Source organism: Hypomesus nipponensis, chromosome 12 (assembly GCF_054491055.1).
Source record: "Hypomesus nipponensis isolate SF chromosome 12, ASM5449105v1, whole genome shotgun sequence".
Classification (NCBI taxonomy): Eukaryota; Metazoa; Chordata; class Actinopteri; order Osmeriformes; family Osmeridae; genus Hypomesus; species Hypomesus nipponensis.
This window is the reverse complement of record NC_140372.1, coordinates 9,249,490-9,273,235: the sequence shown is the minus strand read 5'-3', so window position 1 is coordinate 9,273,235 and position 23,746 is coordinate 9,249,490. Positions and strand designations below refer to the sequence as shown.

The 23,746-nt window shown below is 47.1% G+C and overlaps 2 protein-coding genes across 3 annotated transcripts in view; both read right to left on the bottom strand.

Moving 5' to 3' along the window:
• Nucleotides 1-133: 133 nt before the first annotated feature.
• On the bottom strand, nt 134-6,816 carry pros1 (protein S). The gene is made up of 14 exons (XM_084667739.1): nt 6,496-6,816; nt 5,578-5,735; nt 5,177-5,201; nt 4,994-5,077; nt 4,578-4,700; nt 4,167-4,292; nt 3,389-3,517; nt 2,913-3,153; nt 2,621-2,807; nt 2,183-2,347; nt 1,809-1,977; nt 1,581-1,717; nt 1,228-1,456; nt 134-1,077 (listed from the first exon to the last, which is right to left on the bottom strand). The coding sequence occupies exons 1-14, from the start codon at nt 6,572-6,574 to the stop codon at nt 902-904; spliced, it is 2,028 nt and encodes a 675-aa protein (XP_084523865.1). The 5' UTR covers nt 6,575-6,816; the 3' UTR covers nt 134-901.
• A 451-nt stretch (nt 6,817-7,267) lies between these two features.
• rasa3 (RAS p21 protein activator 3) overlaps nt 7,268-23,746 on the bottom strand; it is a 28,059-nt gene continuing 11,580 nt past the window's right edge. Inside the window, exons 5-24 of one of the 2 annotated variants that reach the window (XM_084667738.1) lie at nt 22,476-22,552; nt 19,214-19,294; nt 18,867-18,939; nt 17,445-17,518; nt 17,223-17,327; nt 16,863-17,019; nt 15,380-15,528; nt 15,021-15,135; nt 14,689-14,763; nt 14,462-14,585; nt 13,930-14,036; nt 13,732-13,809; nt 13,482-13,559; nt 13,107-13,180; nt 11,446-11,552; nt 10,917-10,999; nt 10,591-10,799; nt 10,252-10,355; nt 9,976-10,159; nt 7,268-9,710 (exon numbers count right to left, since the gene is read on the bottom strand). In XM_084667738.1, the coding sequence (XP_084523864.1) occupies nt 9,635-9,710; nt 9,976-10,159; nt 10,252-10,355; nt 10,591-10,799; nt 10,917-10,999; nt 11,446-11,552; nt 13,107-13,180; nt 13,482-13,559; nt 13,732-13,809; nt 13,930-14,036; nt 14,462-14,585; nt 14,689-14,763; nt 15,021-15,135; nt 15,380-15,528; nt 16,863-17,019; nt 17,223-17,327; nt 17,445-17,518; nt 18,867-18,939; nt 19,214-19,294; nt 22,476-22,552 (2,130 nt within the window). In that variant the 3' untranslated portion in view covers nt 7,268-9,634. Of the gene's footprint in view, nt 9,711-9,975; nt 10,160-10,251; nt 10,356-10,590; nt 10,800-10,916; nt 11,000-11,433; nt 11,553-13,106; nt 13,181-13,481; nt 13,560-13,731; nt 13,810-13,929; nt 14,037-14,461; nt 14,586-14,688; nt 14,764-15,020; nt 15,136-15,379; nt 15,529-16,862; nt 17,020-17,222; nt 17,328-17,444; nt 17,519-18,866; nt 18,940-19,213; nt 19,295-22,475; nt 22,553-23,746 lie in introns of both variants that reach the window. The other variant, XM_084667737.1, reaches the window with a different exon arrangement.

The window sequence follows — 23,746 nt, the reverse complement described above, 5'->3', positions numbered from 1 at the left end:
ACAGTAAATCAAAACGTTTGTGTTCCAGAGAAGATACAGTCCCCTTGACTCAGTCAGGGTCACAAACTTGTGTAAACGGCATAGTTTACATGCCAGTAAACCACAGAATAAATGACAGGTTAGCACTGCAAGCCTGTGTTCATAACATTTTATTAAAACAAACACTCAATTCAACAAAAAAACATAGCTACATTTAACTTATTAAAGTGAGCTTGTTTGATATATACACCCAGCAAACTGCCTTCACAATAAAGATAGAAGAGAAGCAGAGCCACAGAAAACCGACTTTAGGGAGGGTGTGTGTGTGTGTGTCTGTGTGTGTGTGTGTGTGTGAGAGAGAGAGAGGGAGAGTGCAAGCAGGATGGGATCACAATCCAGCCAACATGAAAACCAATAGGTTGCACATCACACACACAGGCTCTCTGCCTGCTAGAACAAACCAGTCAACTACCTATTGTAGACAGGGCCTTCTCACAGCCCTACTCTATGTCTGTGTCTTTCAGAGCTCAGCTCTGTGTCTGAGATATTTCTATGGTGTTGCTGGTAACAAAAACATCTAGAACAACATGGTTCAGAACCTTCTAGAAACAGGCTTTCATAGGCCTGCTCTCCTACGACAACATAGAAGTTGTGGTGCTCGTTACAGGAATAGAAAACACTACAAAGCAATGGGGGAAGGAAAGTGTCATAGATGAAAACAGTCAAACTCGGAGAGTGAGAAACAAAGTGACCAAAAATAACCACATTCAAGTCCACTCCAATCCATCCCTCTCTCCTCTTATCTCAACCCAGGCTTTCTCCTTTTCCCTCATTTTCCCTCTCACACTGACAGGAGCCAAGGGAATAGGAGGAGAAGCTTTCGGCTAGGGTAGAAGGCAAACAAAACAACCTAGCTGTGAGGTCACTTCCTGTGTGGGTGGGAGTTTTCGGGTTCTGACACGGGGGGGCAGGAGTGGGATTTAATGCTGTTGTGTTTGCTGACCGCCTCGTCGAAGTCCAGCTGCTGTCCGTTAATGCTGATGTCCAGACAGCCATGGTAAAAGGCTGTCACTGGTGTGGCGGACAACTCAATGTCATCTGAGACAGAAAGACCATAGCTATAAACATCAAAGTATAAAAACACATTGGACCACATCCACCAGTCAATACAACATCAAGCCCTTCCAGCCCAGTGCAAACTGTTATAGTACAGTGGGTTCCTCAGTAGTTGGATTCAGGTGAACAAACCTGGCAACCCGCCTATGTAGGTGCTGACAGGCTCCTGCATGGTGACGTTGAGTTGCATCAGCGCCCCCCTGAGGAAGTCGGGGGGGGAGTAGGACAGGGTGGAGGGGGTGGCAGAGATGACCAGGTCAGTGGGTGTGACGGTCAGCTCTACGGTCAGACGGTCAGGGTAACACAGCATTAGGGACTCGAGCGTTGCCACGACAACGCCGTCCAGGAACACCTGCAGGTCCTGGAGGGGAAGCAGAGTGTGTGTGTGAGAGGTGTGTTTGTCTGCTGTGACTGTACACGTGCGCTTGTGTGTGTGTGTGTGTGTGTGTGTGTGTGTGTGTAGAAAAGCAAACAGCTGAACTCACAGCATCATCAGGGCCTTTGGTTACCACGGAGACAGACAAGGGGACTTTGCGGTCGGCGACCAGGGCGAATATGACACCAGTGCTACTGGACGGGCGGATGCTCATCTTCACATCCACCTTCCAACTGCCTGTCTCACCTGAACACACACAAAATGCATTTCAACTGATTTATACTCCCCGTGCCAGACATAGTGTAGTTCTGCCTGCAGTCTGAAGTACTCCACCCACGATAGTCTGTGTTGAAGTGGGCCAGTCCAGCTCCAGGGAAGTAGGAACCTCTCTCCACAAACACAAAGCAGTGTTTACTCTCCTTCTCCTGGATGACCTCTTTGACCCCGGACGCCCCCTGGTTCATCAGGTTCCAGCCTCGGATACAGCCGTCCAGACGAGGGTTGATCTACAGACAGTCACCCCAGCGCACACAGCCATGCAGGCACACGCATCCAATGTCAAATCACTGGCAGCAAAATGGTTCTCGTGTAGTGCGCACTGCTTATGAAACCGTTATGTTGAGTGGCTGTATACAGCAGGGGGGGGGGGGGTCGCATTGATCCGTGTGGTGGTGGAGGTCTGCTTGGGCGGCGGAGCGGGGGCCAGTTTACCGGTTTGATGACGCTGTCCGTGCGGTTGGGCAGCCCCGCGATGTAGACTTTGGTCTCCAGCTTCCCGTTGACGGAGGTGAACAGGCTGTCGGGGCTGTTGATGCTCATCACGGCCTCCTTGCTGACCTTCACACTGATGCTGCTCTCCAGCTCGTCCACGGAGATCTACACACACCGACGCGACATGACGCGCGCACACACACACACACACACTCTCATCAACCCTGACTCAGTCGGGGTTGATGAGAGTTGATGAGTCCATCGACATCCCTCGACCACACAACCGAGAGGCGCCAAACTAGGCCACACAATGCATCACGCACACGCACACACACACACACACACACACACACACACACACACACACAACCCTCACACCTCCCTCCAGTCAGTAGGACAGTTCCCCCCACAACCAGAGCCCACCTCCCCCCCTCTCACCACGTGCCACTGGCCGTCGTTGATGGCCTTGCCTCCGCTGGTCACCTTGACAGAGTGCTGGTTCTTGAACTGGACCTCGATGTGCCCGCCACGCAGCCCCAGCATGAACCACGAGTCTGGGGAGGACTCGGCGTACAGGACCACCCCCTCTGGATCGAACGTACGGAAGTCAAACTCCGCCGCAAACCTGGAAACACACACACACACACACACGAGTTCCAGCAGAGGGGCTCCAGAGAGATATCCAGTGTCACTTTGCAAACTGGCATGTGTGTGTGTGTGTGATGCCTACTTGGTCTTCTCGGGCAGGCGGAAGCGGAGGTAGATGACGGGCAGGCCTACAAACTGCTCTCCGAGGTACAGCATCTCTGGGTGCTTGTCGTCGTGCAGCTGAACACACACGGGGATCTGCTCGCAGTGGCGCCCGTCGCCACTCAGCCGCAGGCCCAGACGGCCGTCGCAGTGGCACGAGTAGCTGCCCAGCGCGTTCACACACGTGCCCTCACACATGTTCATGTCACACTCGTCCACATCTGACACACACACACACACACACAGGTCAAGAAGAGCACTGTGATGGTAACAATGAAAACAACGTCTGGCTTGGATTTGCAATACGGCTGTGCTCCTTCAACTCAACGATTGACTGACACACCACTTTGGTGTTTTGACGAATGCATTGTCAGGTTGTGCCGCATGTGACGTCGAGTGCGGTACAGTGCCTCCCCTAGTGGTGTAAATGAGTACTACAGAAGGAGCCCACATTACCATTACAGGTCTTGGAGGTGAAGTTATATTTGAAGCCTGCAGGACAGCGGCACTCGTACATGCCGGGGACGTTCACACACATAGCAGGCTCCTCACAGATACTGGGGTACAACAAACACTCGTTCCTGTCTGGAAAAGGGGGTGGAGGGGGGCAGAGAGAGGGGTTACAGTCAACAACACAAGCCAACACAGATACACACATCCACGCTATGAATGTGCGACTGGGAAACATCTGCGAGATGTTTGGTGGAAGTGAGTGCAAGCAAGCAGGCAGCAGCTGCTGCTGTGTTTCCAGTAACAGAGTCAGCCATATGAGGGCTCCGAAAACCCCAGAGATTTCAGACGCTCTTGCATAACTTCATTGGTCAGCACTCTGTCTTTCAGCTTGTTACCGTAAAAATGAAAGTCTGGGACTGGGCAAGGGAGAAGTAGGGAAAACACAACGTCCCCTGAGGTGCTGCAAGTTGTGTTACACCATCTATGGGCTGATTAAAGGAGGGGAGCTCCATTAGGTTTTGTTCCAGGACCGGGGCTCATTTGTTTAGCCCCAGCTCTCAGGAGGGAACTGAGGTTCCAGTGCCGCCTGGCGAGATCACAGCATTCCTGGAACAGCTGGACAGGCACACATGCGCTTACTTACAGTACACACACACACACATCTGGGCTGCCTGTGATCGTATGACCACCAGATCAACTTTCATTTGAACTGATGATATAATCCTGTAGGCTCTGCATTTATTGTAGTAAATGTCAGTGTGTGGCCCAATCCACCTCGTACCATTGCAGTGGATCTTGTCTAGGGTGAAGTAGCCATCCTCACACGTGCAGTGGAAACTGCCAGGGAAGTTGTAACACTTCTGGTCACACCCTGCCGGGAAATCAGGATCCGAGCATTCGTCGATATCTGTCCCAACCAATCACATTGCAGCAAACGTCAATCAACCAATCACAACGCAGCAAACATGTCAATCAACCAATACCATCATGCACACAGTACTCAAACAGTACTATACAAATGGTGGGTTGCCAGATTGTTTCACTAACCTTTAAATGGAGTCATACTACCATCTGCATAGGTCAACATGTCATTGGACATATATTCATAAAAGAATATACATGAAGAGGAATGTGGACCACGATGGTGGGCTGAATGATGAAGGTCGGAGACCGGGAGCAATGTAGTACCCACCCTCCTGACAGCGTAGGCCCCTCCAACCAGGCTTACACACACAGGTGAACGAGGCCTGGCCGTCGATGCAGCGCTCTGTGCCCTCCTTGTAGCACGGAAACGGCAAACACTGGTCACTGATCTCTGACACGTGACACAGACGGAAACACACACACACACACACAACATTCCCACAACACATAGGGAACATTCAGAGAACATAATGACAGTTGATTAGCTCATTACACTCATTTGGAAAAGACACTTTATTCAAACCAAATTTGAACCTCACACCTTTAGAGGGATTGAAAGTTAAAAGTGGGACTTAAACAAAGCATCAAGCCAAAAGGAAAAGACTTAAGGAGGGCATGAGAGAAGGAACCCTCTCTACGCTGTCACACCAGACCCTGGAGATGTGTGAGGAAGCAAGCGCCTACCTTTCACACAGGTACGCAGATCTGATGGAACACTGTCAGAGTTCTGGTTGTTGTTGATCCCCACACGGTGTGAACCCAGGCACACTACAACACAGTAGTTAGCATTCACAAACAAGCCCTTTTCAATGCCAGAAGACCTCCTACACTACAAATATTGACAGGAAGATTGACAGCGATGCTTACCAACATATTTGGGATAGAAATAGTCCTGTGAATGATAGGAAAGGGATAGTAAATTAAAAAGGCATTTGCAGCGATTTCTCCCCAACCACCTAAGGGATTCATTCCATGATTTAGTACTTTTAGCAACTTCCGTGGGCTGTATACATTGCGCCCTTTGCAACAATTACTTCCTAAGCATCTTATAATCTAGATTCATCCCCACACACACACACACACGACTCAGTTGCAACACAAAGGTCATGGTTCAGTGACTGCTATATTGTCTCATTCACAAATCCACAAGAGCCCACCAGTACACAAACACACCCACACAAGTTTCTCTATCTCTCCCACACACAACTCCATTAAAGCTTTACAGACATTCTGTCTGTTGATGTTCATCTCAGGACTGTCTGTCTCACCGTCTCTGGGTAGTTTTCAAAGATTTCCCGAGCTTCCTCTTTGTTACACAGCTCCTCGATGCACTCCCTCTCCAGGTTGCCCTTCTTGCTCTCCTCAAAGAGGGAGTTGGCTCGCCGGTGGCGGGTCAAAAACTGGGAGGCCCTGCTCTGGGTCAGAACTGAAAAACACGATTATTCATCCCTGACTACTCATTATTGCCTGTGCCCTCCGGTAAGATATGTCACAGTTATTATGTTCAGATAGGCAGATAATTACTGCTATGACTGTTTCATGAGTTGTGGAAGCCTACTCCTAATTGACAGATGCAATATGCTGTTACATAATTGAAGACATCCAACACAAAAATCTGGTATTTTTTCTCTGCTGACCTCTTAACATCAGGATTTAAAATATATGAAACAATCTTGATTACTATTATCACAACTGAAGTACTGATGTGGGCGTACCACTACCCTATTTTGTTTCCTAACGGTAAAAATGAAATAGATTATGCAGATTAAGTATCCATTGCGAAATGCCATGGTTTGCATGGAATTATATCCTGCTTCACCAGGATGTTTGGGATATTGAGTTAATAAGAGTGACCGCTTTTGGTCTGAACCCATCATGAGTATATGTTCAATATTTCGATAGCCTGCCTCAGGTATAAATATCTGAATCGATTAGGCAACATTTATTGCCAGTGTCGTCATAAACTTCTTTATAACTAGCTGTGTAAGTTAAAGCATTCAAAAGTTGCCAATTACACTATCCGTAAATTGTCCTATATCAGTTATACAGTTGTCCGCAAAATGTACTTACTGATTTTAGAATGGGCTAAAAACGCGAATTAAACACGGGTAAACAATGTGTTTTCTTTACGTTCACATCGCTGAATAGTTTAGTAGTCGCCTATCAAACATTCAATTTGGACTTACATCGATGGGCATCGCAGAGCACAGCGAGAAAGACGAGACAAGCCAAGGTTTCCCTCAACTGCGTTTTCTTGCTCCACATCGTAAAGCCGTTCCGTTGAAGTAGGCCCGGTGTTTGCGATGATCGGAATTCAGGTTTGTGGCAAAACTTTATTCTTCCCGAAAATGTTTTCGCCTTCTACGTTGAAGGGTGTTGGGCCGGGGCCAGGAGCGGCGAGAGGGAGTCGAAGGGGGAGCGCTGTGCTTCCCAGTTACAGGCTGGAGTCCACTGCGCATACATTGTGCAGTTATGTGGAACTTTGAGTTGCGGCCATTGATTGAACTCCTGGTCCAAGCGATTACTGAAACAGTGAAAACAGAGCGTCAGCTCATGCAGAAAACAGGCACCCACAGGCCAACAAACACACGTCATGCGCAGCTCTCCAAAAGACCCTCACACCCCAAATCTCTCTATTTCGATTTATGTTTACAGTTTTTCTTTCTTTCTTATAATATTTCCAATGATTTCTCCGTCAGGAGGAAGCCTGTCATCTTTGTTGGGATCCTAATTATTATTCTAGTAACCTATTTGGCCCAATAACTCAAGATCTCCTTGGGAAAAAGTTTTGAAATTTGGCGCATTGATACAACAGGCCATGAGTAACTTTCCTTCTCAACAAAATGTCAGCTTTCTGGACACTGGCCATTCATTTGATACTAAATCTGGACAAAATGTCAGCCTTCTGGACATTGGCCTAGGTATGAGACCGTTGTAAACGAAAGACACATACACAAATCAATTAATATTGCCTTCATTTAGTTACTCAGGAGGAAAACACATTTCAACATTTTCACCATTCATTCAACATATCTGTACATAATATCAGGCATTTTTAATACTCAATATACAAAATACACTGTTCTCCCTTTATAAGACAAGTTTTGTTTGTTTTTTTTTCTCTCAAAATTGGATTTCCTGTAATGGGTGGATGTGGTTAGGCTACTTCCTGTAATGGGTGGATGTGGTTAGGCTACTTCCTGTAATGGGTGGATGTGGTTAGGCTACTTCCTGTAATGGGTGGATGTGGTTAGGCTACTTCCTGTAATGGGTGGATGTGGTTAGGCTACTTCCTGATGAGTGGCTTGGTGCATCTTCAATTCTCTGACCAATGTGGCTTGTTTTATTGCATGTTGTCATATTGCATAAATCACATATTTGTGCATTTGTGGGCAATGCTGTTTTGCTGTCATCATTAATCAATCATCAAAAAATTTCATAAAATATTGAGCATAAGAAAAATAAATACAAGTAACTACTTTGGGATAGGTAACAGGTTTGTTAATGAAAACTATTTCCAACTTTGCACAGTTAAACATGCACTGTCATTTACAACCTTGGAGAGTTGGGAGGGGCCTTAACACACCCTTGTAACAGTGAGTGGGGTATCATAATCAACACGTGCTATGTCTCAGCAATGACACTGTACATATACATTTAAGTGTTTGAAGAACAGTTTGGCCGGGATTCCTTCAAATAAGTACATATTCTATACAAGGAGAGGGAACACAAATATGATCAGAAAAAAAGTGTTCTTGATTAGGCAGTGTGCACTACCCAGAATTCACTAATAGGTCCTCTAGTCCAATAGCCAGTGTTTATTTGTTGACAGCTGGAACACTGACAGTACTGTACTAGTTCAATTGGCAAGCCAACCTCCAAAACACACTTTCTCACTGAGAGTGGTTCACTAACCCTAAAACAACACACACACACGCTCACACATTAAAGACACAGGACTTTCCTTAGACTTGTTTCTGGAAAGTGAAGAGTATTCTGTACAGCAAGACAATATAGAAAAACACACTAAGGGTTGATATTACTTTACAATATACATCCAAAAAAAAAGATAGAAAAGGAAACATTTCCATAAGTGGCATTTTTACTGATTTGTTTGTCAGAAGAAAATATGTTTTGAGATCTAACAATCACAAATAAATGGGTTCAGAGATTATCAGAGTGCTGTAGAAAATGAATTAACTGGCACAGTTAAACACAGTTAGTTACCCTGTTTAGATTGGATCCATTGAGCTCCATAGCTGATAAAAGCTTGGAGTGGTCTGATAATCTGGGCATAGACAAGTCACCATTCATGGTTCCTTCTAATGAATGGTTACAAAGTCCAACCGCATATAGCTTGGTCACGAAAAAACTGCACAGTATTGGCTTGAGCACCAGTGAGAATTTCAATACACTTTTCTTTCCACAATGCAGTGGGTGGAAAATAATGTCTGTACCTTTGTGAAAAATTCCCTGGGTTATGACCAATATTAAGATTCACAACAGGAATCATTGGATTGGGAGGGAAATGCATACAAACTGGGTTTGAAAAACACAGGGGGTGGGTGTTCTCGCTGGAAAACTGGGGATATATAGTTCACAACACCGTATAGAACCAGGCTCCACATTAAAAGCAAAACAACAGATGTTAAAACATGCTGATGATGATCGTAACAAAGTAGGAAATGAAGGCTAGGAACTGAACTGGAGTTGGCAGCTGAAGATCTTCTGGGTCAGCCCCAGAGCTGGTAAATCATCAGGGTCATCGTCCTCAAGGGAAGAGCCACTGAGACTCCATGATGAAACTCAAGCACAAGCGGAAATGGCCGGATGACAGCCTTAAGTGACTTCCGGGCTTTCAAACAAGTTGTTTGGTCCGTGTAACTTGAAATACAGAGGAATATTTTACATTGATAACATACCACTTAAAACCTTGGTCTTCAAACATAAAAACAATGATGGTTTAAAATGTAGCTTGTTAAAAATGTGCTGTGAACTTGCTTCGGCGTCCTGGGTTCCAGGGCCGATTAAAGTGCGTGGTCACTGTGTCAGCGTCCAATAAAAAGCTTTGTTCTGGCAGCATACCAGGGGAGATGAGAACGCTTAGCACAACCTCTCTCTCTCTCTCTCTCTCTCTCTCTCTCTCTCTCTCTCTCTCTCTCTCTTGCACTCTCTCTCAATCTTCATCTCTTTATCATCCACTCTCAATAATTTGAGGTATGTGTGCATGCTTCAAGAGATGCACCATGGGAAGCCGTGTACAAGGAGCCAGAATAAATTGTTGCTGGTAAGGTTCTTGGACATGGTGGATACCCCAAAGCAGGGCTAGATGGAGTAGGTGGAGCTTTCAGACTGCTGGCGGATGTAGCACTGGAAACTCTTGTCACCGATTGGGTGCTCCCTGCAAATGCAAGCAAACAATCAGATCAAAAACGAATCGAGTTTTGAACTTCCAAAAACCAATTGCATCAAATGTAACACATTTTGTATAAAGTCCGCCTTTGCCCCCATGTACAACCCCTAAATTCATGCTTCGGATGGATCTGCATGACTATCAATAGACAAAAAATTAATTCCACACAAAACAACGTCTCTCTGTGAAGTAGGAAGCCCACGAGCATAAATCAATCTGCAGTGACATCCCACAGTGCGAAACAGGGACTTACTGGCTGCCGATCTTTGTCTTCTTGAACTTGTCTCGTTTGTACTTGGTGTGCTGCTGCTCCAGGGTCTGCACCGCCGACACGATGAGCTTCAGGGTCTTGTAGGTCTCCTGGGGGTCGTCGATGACGAAGCTGGAGTACTCCTCCTGCTCAGGGCCGTCGTACACCGACTTACTGCCGCACGCCTCTGGAGGGCGATAGAGAGCAGCATGGTGGTGAGACAGGGATGGCCCAACGTACAAACAATACAAACATGCTCCTGTGTACACACACACTGACCTTGCATCTTGACCAGTTTGGACATGTAGGTGCCAAACAGGGAGTAGATCCTCTCAGTCTCTCTGTCTCCATCTACATCCAGTTGTATGTTGGCAGGAAGACCTCTGCACACACACACACACACACAGTTAAACATCAGTCCAAAATAAACATTCCAGACATAAAAGGCTAAACCAGGCAACTTGAAAAATGTGAGAAAGGGGGAAAAAGTAGACAAACACACAAACTAATGCTAATACTAGAAGCCTCTTCTTTCCCCCTTCTCCCCCTCTTCCTCCCTCCACCCTCCTCCTCTCCTTCCTTCCCTCTCCCCCTCCGTTCCCCTCCTCCTCTACTCACCCGGTGCAGGGGGTGCACCCGGGGGCGCTGTCTGCAGACAGCTTGCAGCACAGCCAGTGGCCGTTGAGGTAGGCGGAGGGGTGGTAGGTGCTCAGGCGCTTCTGGTTACACTGGCTGACCTTGGTCAGGATGTCGATCCAATCACGGGCCTCCACGCAGTTGTTGGCCTGGATGTAGAGAGCCCTCTCTGGCTGAATGACCTGGAACATCTGGAGACGGGATTGGACAACGAAGAGTGAGGAGATAAACATCCTCCTATTCAATGCTATCAATTGAATGGTTATATTTGCATCTGTGCTGCTTTCAGGAGGATGGAGCAGCCTTACATTTTTCATCTTGAAGGATTCTTCTTCGAGCCTCTCGACAGCCAGGATGTTCTCAATGGGAATGCTGCAGAGAGCGCCCTCACCTGGAAAGATTTGAAACTCCATTAGAACAGGGTGAAAGGCGCCATATATGCGCACATGTTTGCGTTCATGTTACCAGCGAGGTCAGTAAAACGCAGGCTGTCTATACTCAATCGCTCAAGGTTCTCTCATTGAGTTATCCGTTCTGAACAATGCATTGATGTCAGTGAGCGTGTGTTTCTGTTTGTGTGTGTTCCCTGCGAGTCGTGTTTTGGGTGGGTTTGTTTTCCGTCGCAGCTTGGCTGTGTTTCCTGCTCAGAGAGTTAATCTCAAACACATGTGTTCTGAAACGGAGCACATTGTGTGCAATCTGTGCAACTGACAAAACAATTCTCTCTCTCTTCTCTTCGCACACCCGAGAGCACACATCCACACAAACACACATCCACAAAGACAGAGCGATATGTAACGTAACCGTAAGAAGATTCCAACAAACCTTTGGCGTTACCTTTGGTTTTGTGGTAGGTAAACTCGTGGTTGGTAAGGCGAAACCACCTCTTCTTGAAGTTCTTAATGCCAAAGCGGTTCCTGCCCTGGGCTCTTTTGATCATGAATCTGGAGAGAGTGGGGAAGGAAGGAAGGAAGGAAGGAAGGAGGGAGGGAGGGAGGGAGGGAGGGAGGGAGGCAGGGAGGGAGGGAGGGAGGGAGGGAGGGAGGGAGGGAGGGAGGGAGGGAGGGAGGGAGGGAGGGAGGGAGGGAGGGAGGGAGGGAGGGAGGGAGGGAGGGAGGGAGGGAGGGAGGGAGGGTTGAAATACAGCTTGAGACTGGTAGCTATAAAGGATGATTTAAGAAGTTCTTAAATGGTGTGTTTACTTGGTGATACAGTCTATTATGTACTCTGTAAACATTCATTATGCCTGTGATTGGGAGTGTAATCGGAATACAATAAGAGTCCAGAGACTACAAATTCACAAATACAGCTTACTTGGACTGGCTACAACTACACTTTAAACACCATAGTTTAAACACAACAGAAGTCTTATTTCGAGGTAACATACCAAGAAATGTAGAGCCACAAAGATTCCAAACACACAAAGTCTAAACCTAAAACTTTGGGATCTAAAATATAAGTCACGATAACATATAAAAAACTATTATCAACTAAATAAATGACAAAATCTCCTCTAAGCACTGTAGAGACTAAGAAGTCAGAGTGGGGTCAGGTTGTCATGGTAACGCAGCTCAGACACGCTGTGTGCCCAGTCATCAAGCTCTGATATATCATGCGTGTCATATCCTGCATGTTTGGCAAAGCGCTGGCAGTTGCAGACAGCGAGGCTGGTTCTGACCTGTCTGGGCTAAACAACCCACGACAAATACAATTTTACAGTCAGTACCAATGGATACTGCATGTCTTAATGATTAATTGCAAGAAGACAGGAGTTGAAATGATTTCAAGTATAACCATTTCAGCACTCGTCGCACTGCACACACAAGGCTGGTAACAGCTGTCAACAAGGGCAGTTGTGTGGTTGGACATGGAAGGGAGGGGGGAGGCAGGACTCGGGGTCACAGGGTTTACGGGGTCAAAGTTCACGTCAGGGCGCAGAGTGACGCTTACCTGCAGGACCCCTTTCCATCAACCCTCTTAATAGTGAGTTTAACACTCCTGCACCCAGCGGCAAAAACACAAGAAGTTGTTTGAGTGACTCTGAGTGTAGGACACCTTTACACCAATACTCCATTCAGATGTCTACATGGTTATTATAGGACTTAGAAGTTAGTCTGGCGGTGGATAAAATTGTATTCTGCAACAGCCGTTCTTCGGATTGCACCAGTCCCCATCAGATGTTAGACTGACCAGGCTGTCTATATATTGTCTAGTCTATATTTGACCTCAGATCGAAGGGCGATGACAAAACATCATATACACTGGATGAGTATATATAAAGGATGAAATCTGGGGTTAGAATGAGCTAGAATAAGAAGTCATAACCTATCTGTTTCAAACGAGCACCTAATTCAATACTGGAGAGACAACCTTTCTTGTTGCTATGAAACAACAGGCAACATCTCCCCACTGAGGATAACCCTACAGCAGAACCTGTGCTCTGCCCTTCCAGCAGGGGGCACTGTGGCACCAGGAGAGCAGCGGTGAGGGATCCTTACCCCTCTTTCAGCATGATGGGGGTCTCTATGCTCTTCTGGTCCCATCGTCCTGACGACGAGATCAGGTCCAGAAACTACAAACACAAAAGTCCACGTTTACAACACTTCATGATGGTCTACCTCAGCTAACACTTACCTCAGTCTAACGATCCTCTTAAGAAACTTGGTGTCTAAACGAGTGCACCTAAAACATTCAAGTTGTTGATGGATTAAACCAAGATATTCTATGAAGCTCCACAAAATATTTCCGGGTTGCCCATGTTTTATATTGAACTTCTGCCTATCCATGCGTGCGTGGCCTTTAAGATTTGAGCTGAGGGTCGATGGAAGTGAGTACGGTTAGCGTGCGAGCAGGTAAAGGGGAGAGACACTCACGTTCTTTACAGCATCCGCATACTTCTGCTCGTTGAAGTAGTCGTAGAACGCGGCCATGTAAGACTCTTTGAAATTGGCCTTGAGAGAGGGCGAACAACGGAAAAAGAGAGAAAAAAGGAGAAAAAAGGAGAAAGAGGACAGACAGAGTGGAAAAGGAGAGATCAGTCATTCTGTTTGGAACGGCTGACGTCTCGATAGAATTGGACCCGTTCATGTAGGTTTCTGTGGAGCCTCCATCTTAGGGACCTACTGATTTGGACTTGGCCAGACTCCCCAGCGTCTGGATGGTTTTGGAGATGAGAGTGAGGGTCCGAGAGGTGAAGGGGTCCTAAGTAGGAAAAAGAGAAGAGATCCATGAATAATCATTTAATAATAGGTATTTTTCATGCATGTGGATTGCCTTTACGTGTCCAAAGTTGGGTGTGTGCTCGTGTGTGTCTGTTCTGACCGGGTGATGTGGCCTGAGCTGGAAGAGGTTGGGGGACAGGATGGCCGGGGCAAAGAACCGCAAGAAGATGAAACTGCTGACAGCCGTGTACCTGACGTCCTGGTCCACTAGAGAGATACAAAACAGACACCCCTTCAAAAAAATGACTAAAGAGAGGCAAACACATATCATTTTAAACAGACACACCATAAAACCCAAATGTGGATGACTATACGTCAAATTAAATATGTATGCCACATGTATATTTTATCAGCTGTAAAGTACAATGTTGCAGACAGAAAAGTATTGTTTAACTGCAGTGCTTGGCCATGAGCAATAGGTGGCACTGTAGTCCATAGTACTACACCAGATCTTCATTCCATTCACGAAATAGATGTAATCAACAGGAAGAAGGTCATTACACAAGGAAATAAAGTTTCTTTATGAGCCTGAGATAGAAACGGCCTTGGATTTTAACCAGCTTTTTTTCCTCATACCTTCCTCATCTTCCTTGTACCTCTTTGTCGCATATTTGTTTTTGGCAGTTGGTTACCTTGGAAACGGGTGGCTGCAGATTCCCGGAGAGAAAAGAAGATGTCACACATGACGGTGGGACAGCGAACACCGGATGCGGTGATGACGTTGAAGATTCGGTCCACATACTGACGCAGGTTCTCCTGAAGGACCCAAATGAGAACCAAACTTGGTTATGGTTCTGACCTGAACAGAATCCCATACAAACAAACACACACACACACACACACACACACAAACACTCACCCTATTGGTGTCCAGGTTCTCTGACTCTTTGAGCTTGACCGGGTCGATCTCACAGGGTTTGTGATCAGTGCAGATCTGTAAACATTAAAAGACAGAGCTCAAATGTCACCAAACCCTCTTCTCTAATCAACTGAAATGAAACACAAAGGAAAGAAGCCAAGAATACAGAGTGGACAACAAGAGAGAAAGAGAGAAGGAGTGACTCAATGAAACAGAGAGAGAGAGAGAGAGAGAGAGAGAGAGAGAGAGAGAGAGAGAGAGAGAGAGAGAGAGAGAGAGAGAGAGAGAGAGAGAGAGAGAGAGAGAGAGAGAGAGAGGGCAATAAAAAGTACCTCATCGATGATAGGTTTGAGAGTGACCTGCAGGTAGTGCATTCCAGCCAGCTTCATAGTCTCATCAATGCACTTGGAGGTCAGTGAGTTTCCCCGGAATATGGTGTTAGGGTCCCTAGGAAGGAGAGGACCCAAGGAGATCACTACATGAATCAGAGACCCTTGAACCCAACCAGTATCCATTCCTAGTTGTGACCCTATACTCAGATAACACACACTGACACCTTAAATAACATAAAGGAGATCAAACATCTTGTCAATTCAGCTCCACTTTAAACGTTCACAAGTTCAGCGAACAAATAATGTTTCCAAGGAAACAGTTGAGCGGGGGGGGGGGGGTCGACGGGGAGTGGGCTCACTGCGTGCGGTTGACCTCGGCGTGGGCGATGGCGCTGAGGAAAGGCACGATGTTGCCGTAGTGGAGGAAGAGGCGCACCAGAGGGATGGCCGCTTCCTGCTTCTCACGACACACCTCCCCGAGGACATGGGCTGCAGACGCGGACACGGGCTGCAAGGACACGCGCACACGTTAGTGTGTGAAACAGAGAGAGACAGAGAGAGCCGTGTTTCGCCCCAGGATATGTGGACAAGGGAACTTGATGTTCATGTTTACACACACACACACACAGTTTGTGCTTGCACAGGTTGAAAGAAACACAAACAACACACACTCCTAACCCTTTACCCTGGAACACCTCACAAACACCTTTACTTACACACACACACACACACCTAGCCCTTCACCCTAGAACACCTCACACACCTTTACTTACACACACACACACACACACACCTAACCCTTCACCCTAGAACACCTCACACACACATCTTTACTACACACACACACACACACCTAGCCCTTCACCCTAGAACACCTCACACGCCTTTACTTACACACACACACACACACACACACCTAGCCCTTCACCCTAGAACACCTCACACACACAACTAGCCCTTCCCCATAGAACAGGGGTTTTCAACTGGTTTTGTCCCAGGGCCCACTATTCTTACTATAAAGTAAACCTCGGCCCACTGATGTGCCTGCACGCAGCAGTGTGTGTGTGTGCATGTTCGTGTGGATAGAAGGAAGTTTTAACATTTGGTTTTCCATTTGGCTTTTATTTAAAAACCTCAAACAAATCTAAATATATCTACTTAAAAACCTCAAACAATATACATCGAATCAAAAAAATTGAAAATATGTGTATGTGAGTTTCTGAACACTAATAAAAAAATCTAGAAAAATCTGTGTAGCGAATATATATATATATATATATATATACAAATAAAAAACAATGGTGGACTGATCAAAATAGGCTTGTGTTGCGGACCCCCTGCAATGCCGCCGCGGACCACCAGGGGGCCACGGACCCCCGGTTGAAAACCCCTGCCATAGAACACCTCACACACACACACACACACACCTAGCCCTTCACCCTAAAACACCTCACACACACACCTTTACACACACACACACACACACACACAGCCCTTCATCCTAGAACACCTCACACACACGGCTAGCCCTTCACCCTAAAACACCTCACACACAAACACCTTTACACACACACACCTAGCCCTTCTCTTATCTCTTCACCCTAGAACACCTCACACACACACATTTACATTTAGACGCAGGCGCAGATCCAGAGCGACTTACAGTAAATACAGGGACATTCCCCCGAGGCAAGTAGGGTGAAGTGCCTTGCCCAAGGATACAACTTCATTTGGCACGGCCGGCAATCGAACTGGCAACCTTCTGATTAAAAGCCCGATTTCTCTAACCACTCAGCCATCTGACCCCCCCCCCCCCACACACACACACACACACACACACACCTCCACGTTGGCGGAGTGCAGCAGCAGGTCCCTCAGGGGGCTGTAATGCTCAGTGGGGAAGACGTGGTCCTCCGTGTAAACGATGTTGAGCCGCAGCGAGCCCAGCTCCTCCACCTTCACCGACTTTCCCCCGTTCTCCCTCGGCTGCAGGTAGTACCTGAGGGAAAGGGCGGTTAAGATTAGAGGTAGGAGTTTGTCCTCAAGCACATGGCATTTAAGTCGGCACATTTTTGAGCCATACAGACAGGATGGGGGGGTTGATGAGGAGGTTTAAACGTCTGTCCACTAGGTAGGGATGGACTGGGAGACGGAGGAGGAGAGAAGGTTGGGAGGGGGCGTCACACTGTGTGAGAGTCTCACCATGCGTCGTGAGTCCCCGCCTGGCCGAGGACTCTCAAAGGAACCCGAACTCCTCCCAGGAACTCATCACCAAACTTCAGGTTACTGGCGTTCCACAAGTCCACCCTGAATGGAACCGACACCAGGGTTAGAACATAAAACCCTGCCTGCCTAGGAGCACACACACACACACACACTCTCAGACACACACACACATACTCTCAGACACGCACACACACTCACCTCAGGGCCAACTTGTCTACATCTTCCTCCTCCACATCAAACTGTCGTTTGGTGTAGCTGAGAGGCCTAGTCACCTTTACAGAAAAATACAAATAAAAATGTTTTAAACAAAAATGTTTTTTTACACTTTCCTAATAATCTTCCATGACAGCTATTTTCATGACTATTTTCATAACTCTCTATTTTCAGGTAAATTGTTCATTCAAAGGATGCTGTGGCGATTCAGACCCAGTGGGAAGGTTTGTCACAGGGGAAAATCTAGACTAGGCATGTGGAACAACATGAATTGGCATGACCCCAATGCAAAGTTACTGTAGAGGATGATTTGAATAGTGAAAGGGGAAGTCTGGCTTCACGTTAGCGGCTCCATACCAATCTCACCATCTCCGACCCCCACACAGACACATCTCACTATTCGGCAAGGCTCTTTCACTCTGCATCGATTGGAATCCACCCATGGAGCGGAATGTGTCCACAGAAGAACAGTGAGGCCACCCCCCCCCCCTTCCCCCATGACAGAGGCGTGATAGATGAGGGACAGACGGGGGGGCTGGGCCTACTAGAGTTTATGTGGAGGGGGGCAGGAGGGGGACATGTCAGACCAAAATCAATGGTCCAGATTGTTGTGGCGTTTTGTCCGAATCAATCACACTCTTTCTTCCATTCATTTCACGGCACGCCACAAGGGGGGGGGGGTCCGAGTGTCATCATGTCACTGGTGCATGGGGGTTAACGGACAGGGTGAATGTGTGAGACTGGAGATTTGATTCTCAGAAGCCAAGCCTTTTCTTCTCAACCCGATAGCTTCCAGCTCAACAGACCTGCAGCCCTACCACACACACACACACACACACACACACACCACTGAAAAACACCACAAAGAGCCAGGCGTGGGGAAGTGAGAATGGGTGCGGACATACTCCCTCAAGCAAAACCACAACCTGTGAAGAGAATCTCCCAAGTGAAGAATAACAGACGCCCACGTGTCTGTGAAACCTAATCACATCCGTGTGGTTAGCGCACCAGCATCAGAAAGGGCTTACATTCTTGAGCATAGCCCGAATTATTTAGAAAAGCCAACCGAATGGCCTGCCCTAACCTGAAGTGACCCAGGGAAAATGTGTAATTTCCTCAAGAAGAAATGCTCTATAATTGCTCCACCCCATTGGTAAACATTCAGCTTTGACTAACCACAATCTGGCAAGGCTGACCCACAAACATCCAGTTTATTTCTGTCAAAGCTGACAGTTGGGGCACATGATTCTTCAAAGAGCATGGCAGGGTTTCAACCAACTGCCCAAACCTTCTGGTTGTTTCTTTAAGCCATACTATAAGCCAAATCGTTCACCACAGCATCTTTACATGAAGCAGTTCTCCTGCATGGTGTGTGTGTGTGTGTGCGTGGCATGTGACATTGCTCACCTCAAAATAGAACACTTCTTCAAACTGGGGGTTGTTGGTTTTTCTCTTCACCTTGGTTTTCTTGGCTTCTGACCTGTGAGGGGAAGAGCACACATGGAGAGAGAGAGTGAGAAAAAGATAGCGAGAGAGAGAGAGAGAGACAGAGAGAGAGAGAGAGAGAGAGAGAGAGAAAGAGAGGGTAGGAAAGAGAGAGAGTGAGAGAAAGAGAATGGATGTTTGAGAGTGAGATTTGAAAGGGAGAAAGAAAAAGGGAAGGTTATTTATATTCCATTGCTACACAGAACAAGTGGTGGAGGTACCAGATACCAGAGTTAGTGTTGGGGGGGTTAAGGGGGGAGGTCTCTGACCTGGAGGGCCCCAGGAGGGACACAGCCGCGTAGGGGTCACACTGTCCGTTCACGATGGGGAGGCCTTGGCACTCCAACACTCTGTAACCACACACAGAGAGAGCAGTGTTAGGGCTACACAGAACAACTCTCCACACACACACACACATCCTGCATCTCCCTCTGGTCTGTCCCCTTCCCCAGCCTCCTGGCCCTTGTTGTCCCATTTCCCCTGTCCTTCTCTCCAACACCAGAGGATCAGATTAGTATCGGAGTGTGTGTGAGGTGGAAGTTCCAGGTTGTCAGGCATGTGTGGGACTGGCCCGTGAGCTCTACCTAAGTGGTTGGCACGTCCTTGTACCACTTCAGAGCCCTGCATGAACCCTACACACTACACACACACACACTTCACACTACACACACACACTGTCGAACACCCCCGTAGCTTTCTAGAAACAGATCTATGAGTGAAATATACACACATAAAGCAATTATGTTTTTCTTCTGTTAATATTTAAAATCATAAACTCATATCCAGTTAATTATTTCAATGGACTGAGTTAAGTATGATGTCGTACAGTAGTTCAGTTGGATACAAAAAAACAACTATGAAGGTTTTGCCACTGAAGTCAAGGATGGCAGAACACTCAATGTGCTGTTTCTGAACATGTATAGACAGGTCAGGTGTACTTCCTCAGAGACTTTAAGAACAGATCTGTCTGGTCATTCATGATTAACGCCATGCTCCGGTTCAACCAATCACAGGCGAGCGTGTGCTGTTTGCGGTTCCCGATGAGTCGAGGGCGAGTCATGACCCCGCCCCCGCCGGTCCTGAATGACATCATCGTGTAAGGGGATTAGCACGTGGGCAGTGCAGGGCAAGACAGGACAGCCAGTGGGTCGCTTACTTCCTCTGTCTCACGCTGACACACTGTTGCACAACACACACACACACACACACCCATTCAAACAAGATTCACTATCTCATACCTATCTCCTCTTTTACCTTGACTTTAAGCCCCGCCCCTCTAACCACACAAAGCCCCCAACACACAGCAAAAGGGAGGTTAATAATGATAACAGCAAGCGGGAGGTGATGATGTGTGTGTGTATGAGTGGTGGTGTGTGTGTGGGGGGGATTGAGTGTGTGGGGATGGGAGGTTGTTAAGCATTACTAATGCCAGGGTGCTTCCTGTCTAGTAAGCTTGTTTATGTAACCCCTGCTCGGCCTCTTCACTCACCACACATACAGTGAGGAGAGTGGGAGATAAAGATAGGCTACATGAATGGGAGAAAGAGAGAGAGACCTTTTCTGCTATGGCAGGTTCCAGATCTATCCGGGGGTTTTGACATGATGGCCCAACAGTAGGACTGGGGTAGAGGCTTCCCAGATTCCGAATACCGACGTACTCATTCTAGGGCTGGTGCACTGCCCTCTCCTCTAATCACATTTGCTTGGACAAATTAGTTTGTGGAGAGAGGTTGAGGAGTCAAATCTAATTACAGGAGATTGAAACCAATTCAAATGGACTAGTGAATAGACATCTATCCAATCGGACAGGACTCCATTTCAAGGTAATGGAATCAAATTGGAGTTCAGTGAGTGAGTCGATGTGGTGACTTTTCCCCAGGGAGTTCTTCAACGCTAAATCTAATCTGAATCAGTCAGAGACTTTCATTCAGTGGTTGATATTCACCAGAGGATCTTAATGACAAGCCACCCACAACCCTGTAATTGTGGTGAACACATTTAACCTTGGAGGAGGTAATCACCCCCAGGCTCCCATACAGTTTGAGGTCTACTAATGTTTTTTTTTTTTATTTCAGCTACCCATTTTCACACTAAACGTTCATCATGTGCGCTTGAACATCAGGGCGAAGGTCAATTACTTAAATTCCCTCTATCCACATATCCACTCATTTAGTAAGTTCTGCCCTTCAACAAGTCCATGTTTAACTGGAGCGTCTGGCAGCTGGAGTTTAAGGAGTGTATATTTGACTGTGACCGTCCTGGCTTACCAAGGCTTGGCCCTCTAAATGGGGCCTAGCTTGTTGACCGGCCACCCTGTGTATTCTCCACCTCTGCCCTATGCGACTAAGCTCATTACCCACAATACTTTGGGGCAGTGAGCCATGCTCAGTCTTCATAGAGCAGTGGTTCTCAACCCTGGTCCTCAAGTACCCCCTGTCCTGCACATTTGAGATGTTTCCCTGCTTCAACACACCTGATTCAAATGAATGGCTCGTTATCTAGTTAGGCAGAAGCCTGCTAACGATCGTTCATTTGAATTCCCTCTTTTTCCACCCAAAACCGCGTAGCTACCGTTTTGTCTGTTCTGCAGAATTCTCTCTCACCGACCGCCTTCCCCTCAAACGATGAAACGCACATGCGCGGGCGTAACACACACATTACGCACGCTGAAGCGTAACACGTCCACACACACATACAAACGCGAAAAATAGACACACCACACACGCACAAACGTCGCTCTGTTTATTCACAGTCTATTGAGTGGTGACTCAGCCTGACTCTAAATAAACCTTGGACACGATCCCCCCGAGCATCTTTACCTCAATCAAAGCGTTGCTAAGTAACAAGCAGTGGACCAAGGGTCCGCGAAGACAGCCATCTCAGAGAGAGAGAGAGAGAGAGAGAGAGAGAGAGAGAGAGAGAGAGAGAGAGAGAGAGAGAGAGAGAGAGAGAGAGATTCACAACCCACACCAACCCTAACCCATCTGATCATGAACCCCATGGAGTACGCTCCAACACACTAAAGCAGGTGTGGAACACATAGACATAGTTCTGCTCGGTTGAAGTGGCATTCATCACTGAGCATGTCTTGCTCATGTTGTATGAATGTCTTTTGTGTAGGATCCAGTTGGAAGATAGAGGTTCTCTCTTATTGGGGAACGAATGGGAGATGGGTTTTATTGGAGACTGTGAAAGAGCAAAGAGTTTGGTGAGAGATGTTTTTTTGTTCCTTGGAGCGATGTTCTGGGGTGGACAACAAGCTTCTAGAACATACGGTAGAACTAATGTTGTGACTGATAACTGTAAATCCTCCTGTTTAGTTGCACATTAAACAAGAGGGCAACTTTCATCAGTTTGCAAACACACACACCAGCGAGGGAAAGAGACTCAGAAACGTAGACATGGAAGTGTTGTGTCTTGTGTGTGTGGGAGAAGGATGGTGAGTGTATGTGTGTGGGTTGAAGGGTCTATAGAGCACGGGCATGCCTGTCCGTGCTGAGGTGTGTTAGTGTGTCATGGCAGAACACTCACCTTGTGGCTAGCTTGTGGCAAACAGCTCCACTGTCTGTAATGACCTCGCTTAGGCGTAGTTCCAGATGGACCTTCCCCTGCGGAGAGCACACAAACACACACATAGGTCATTTTCTAGGGAAGTCAGATGGCTGAGCGGTGAGGGAGTCGGGCTAGTAATCAGAGGGTTGCCGGATTGATTCCCTGCCGTGCCAAAATGAAGTTGTGTCCTTGGGCAAGGTACTTCACCCTACTTGCCTCGGGGGAATGTCCCTGTACTTACTGTATGTCGCTCTGATAAGAGCGTCTGCTAAATGACTAAATGTGAATGGAAATGTTATCGGCGTGAATCTAGGAGTTGCTTATCATGGTTTACAACTTAATTTATTGTGCTCGTCTGAAAATTGGTTTGTTCCAAATGTCCATGATAACACATCCTTATTTGACAACGGAGCATGGCGTGATACCAGACAGGGTAAGCGTGTCTCCCTCTGATGTGTAATGGGAATGAATGCGTTAGTTCCATTAGATCAACTGCTTTGCAGCACCCAATAAACATGCAAACTCGCTCTGCCTCTTGGCCACAGCACGCGCACACACACACACAGGAAACAATGTGTCCTCTATGGACAGGCTGAAAGAGAGAGAGCGCGAGAGACACTCCATCTTCCCACTTCATTTGATTCCATCCTTCACGCCGGTCTCTCTCGCCCCTCTCTCTTCTCTACTCACACATCCGTCCTCTCCCCAGCGTCTGACATGAATGTGTCTCTGTTCCAGACCCACTGCCCCGGGGCTTCGTACTCCCATCTGTCTGCACATGTTGCTGGGCTGTTGCTGGACTCTCTCTGTGTGTGTGAGTGAGTACACGTATATGCGTGTGTGTGAGTGCATATGTATGTGTTTGTGTGTGGGAGGGCACATCTAACAAGACTAGACAGTGATGTCGTCGCTGACCCACTGAAGGCCAACTGACAGCAGCAGACACGACCACGATGAACTTGAATGAAGCCGGACCATTATGGTCTGTACATAGATCATGTTCCACTACTGGCAGACTTCCACATATGGAAATGTAAAAGATGGAGCCACAGCAGCAACTAACTCAACCGGACGGTGACTGGCAACAAAAATACCAAACCCCTTGCTAAATATTCCAAACCGTATACAGTTACACGTAATTCATTCTTATGTTTAATGCTTGATCAGGGTCAAACGTACTGGGAATACACAGCCTTACTATCGATGAAGGCCACAAACAGATCGTGAACCGTGGACAAAGAGCGAGGCTG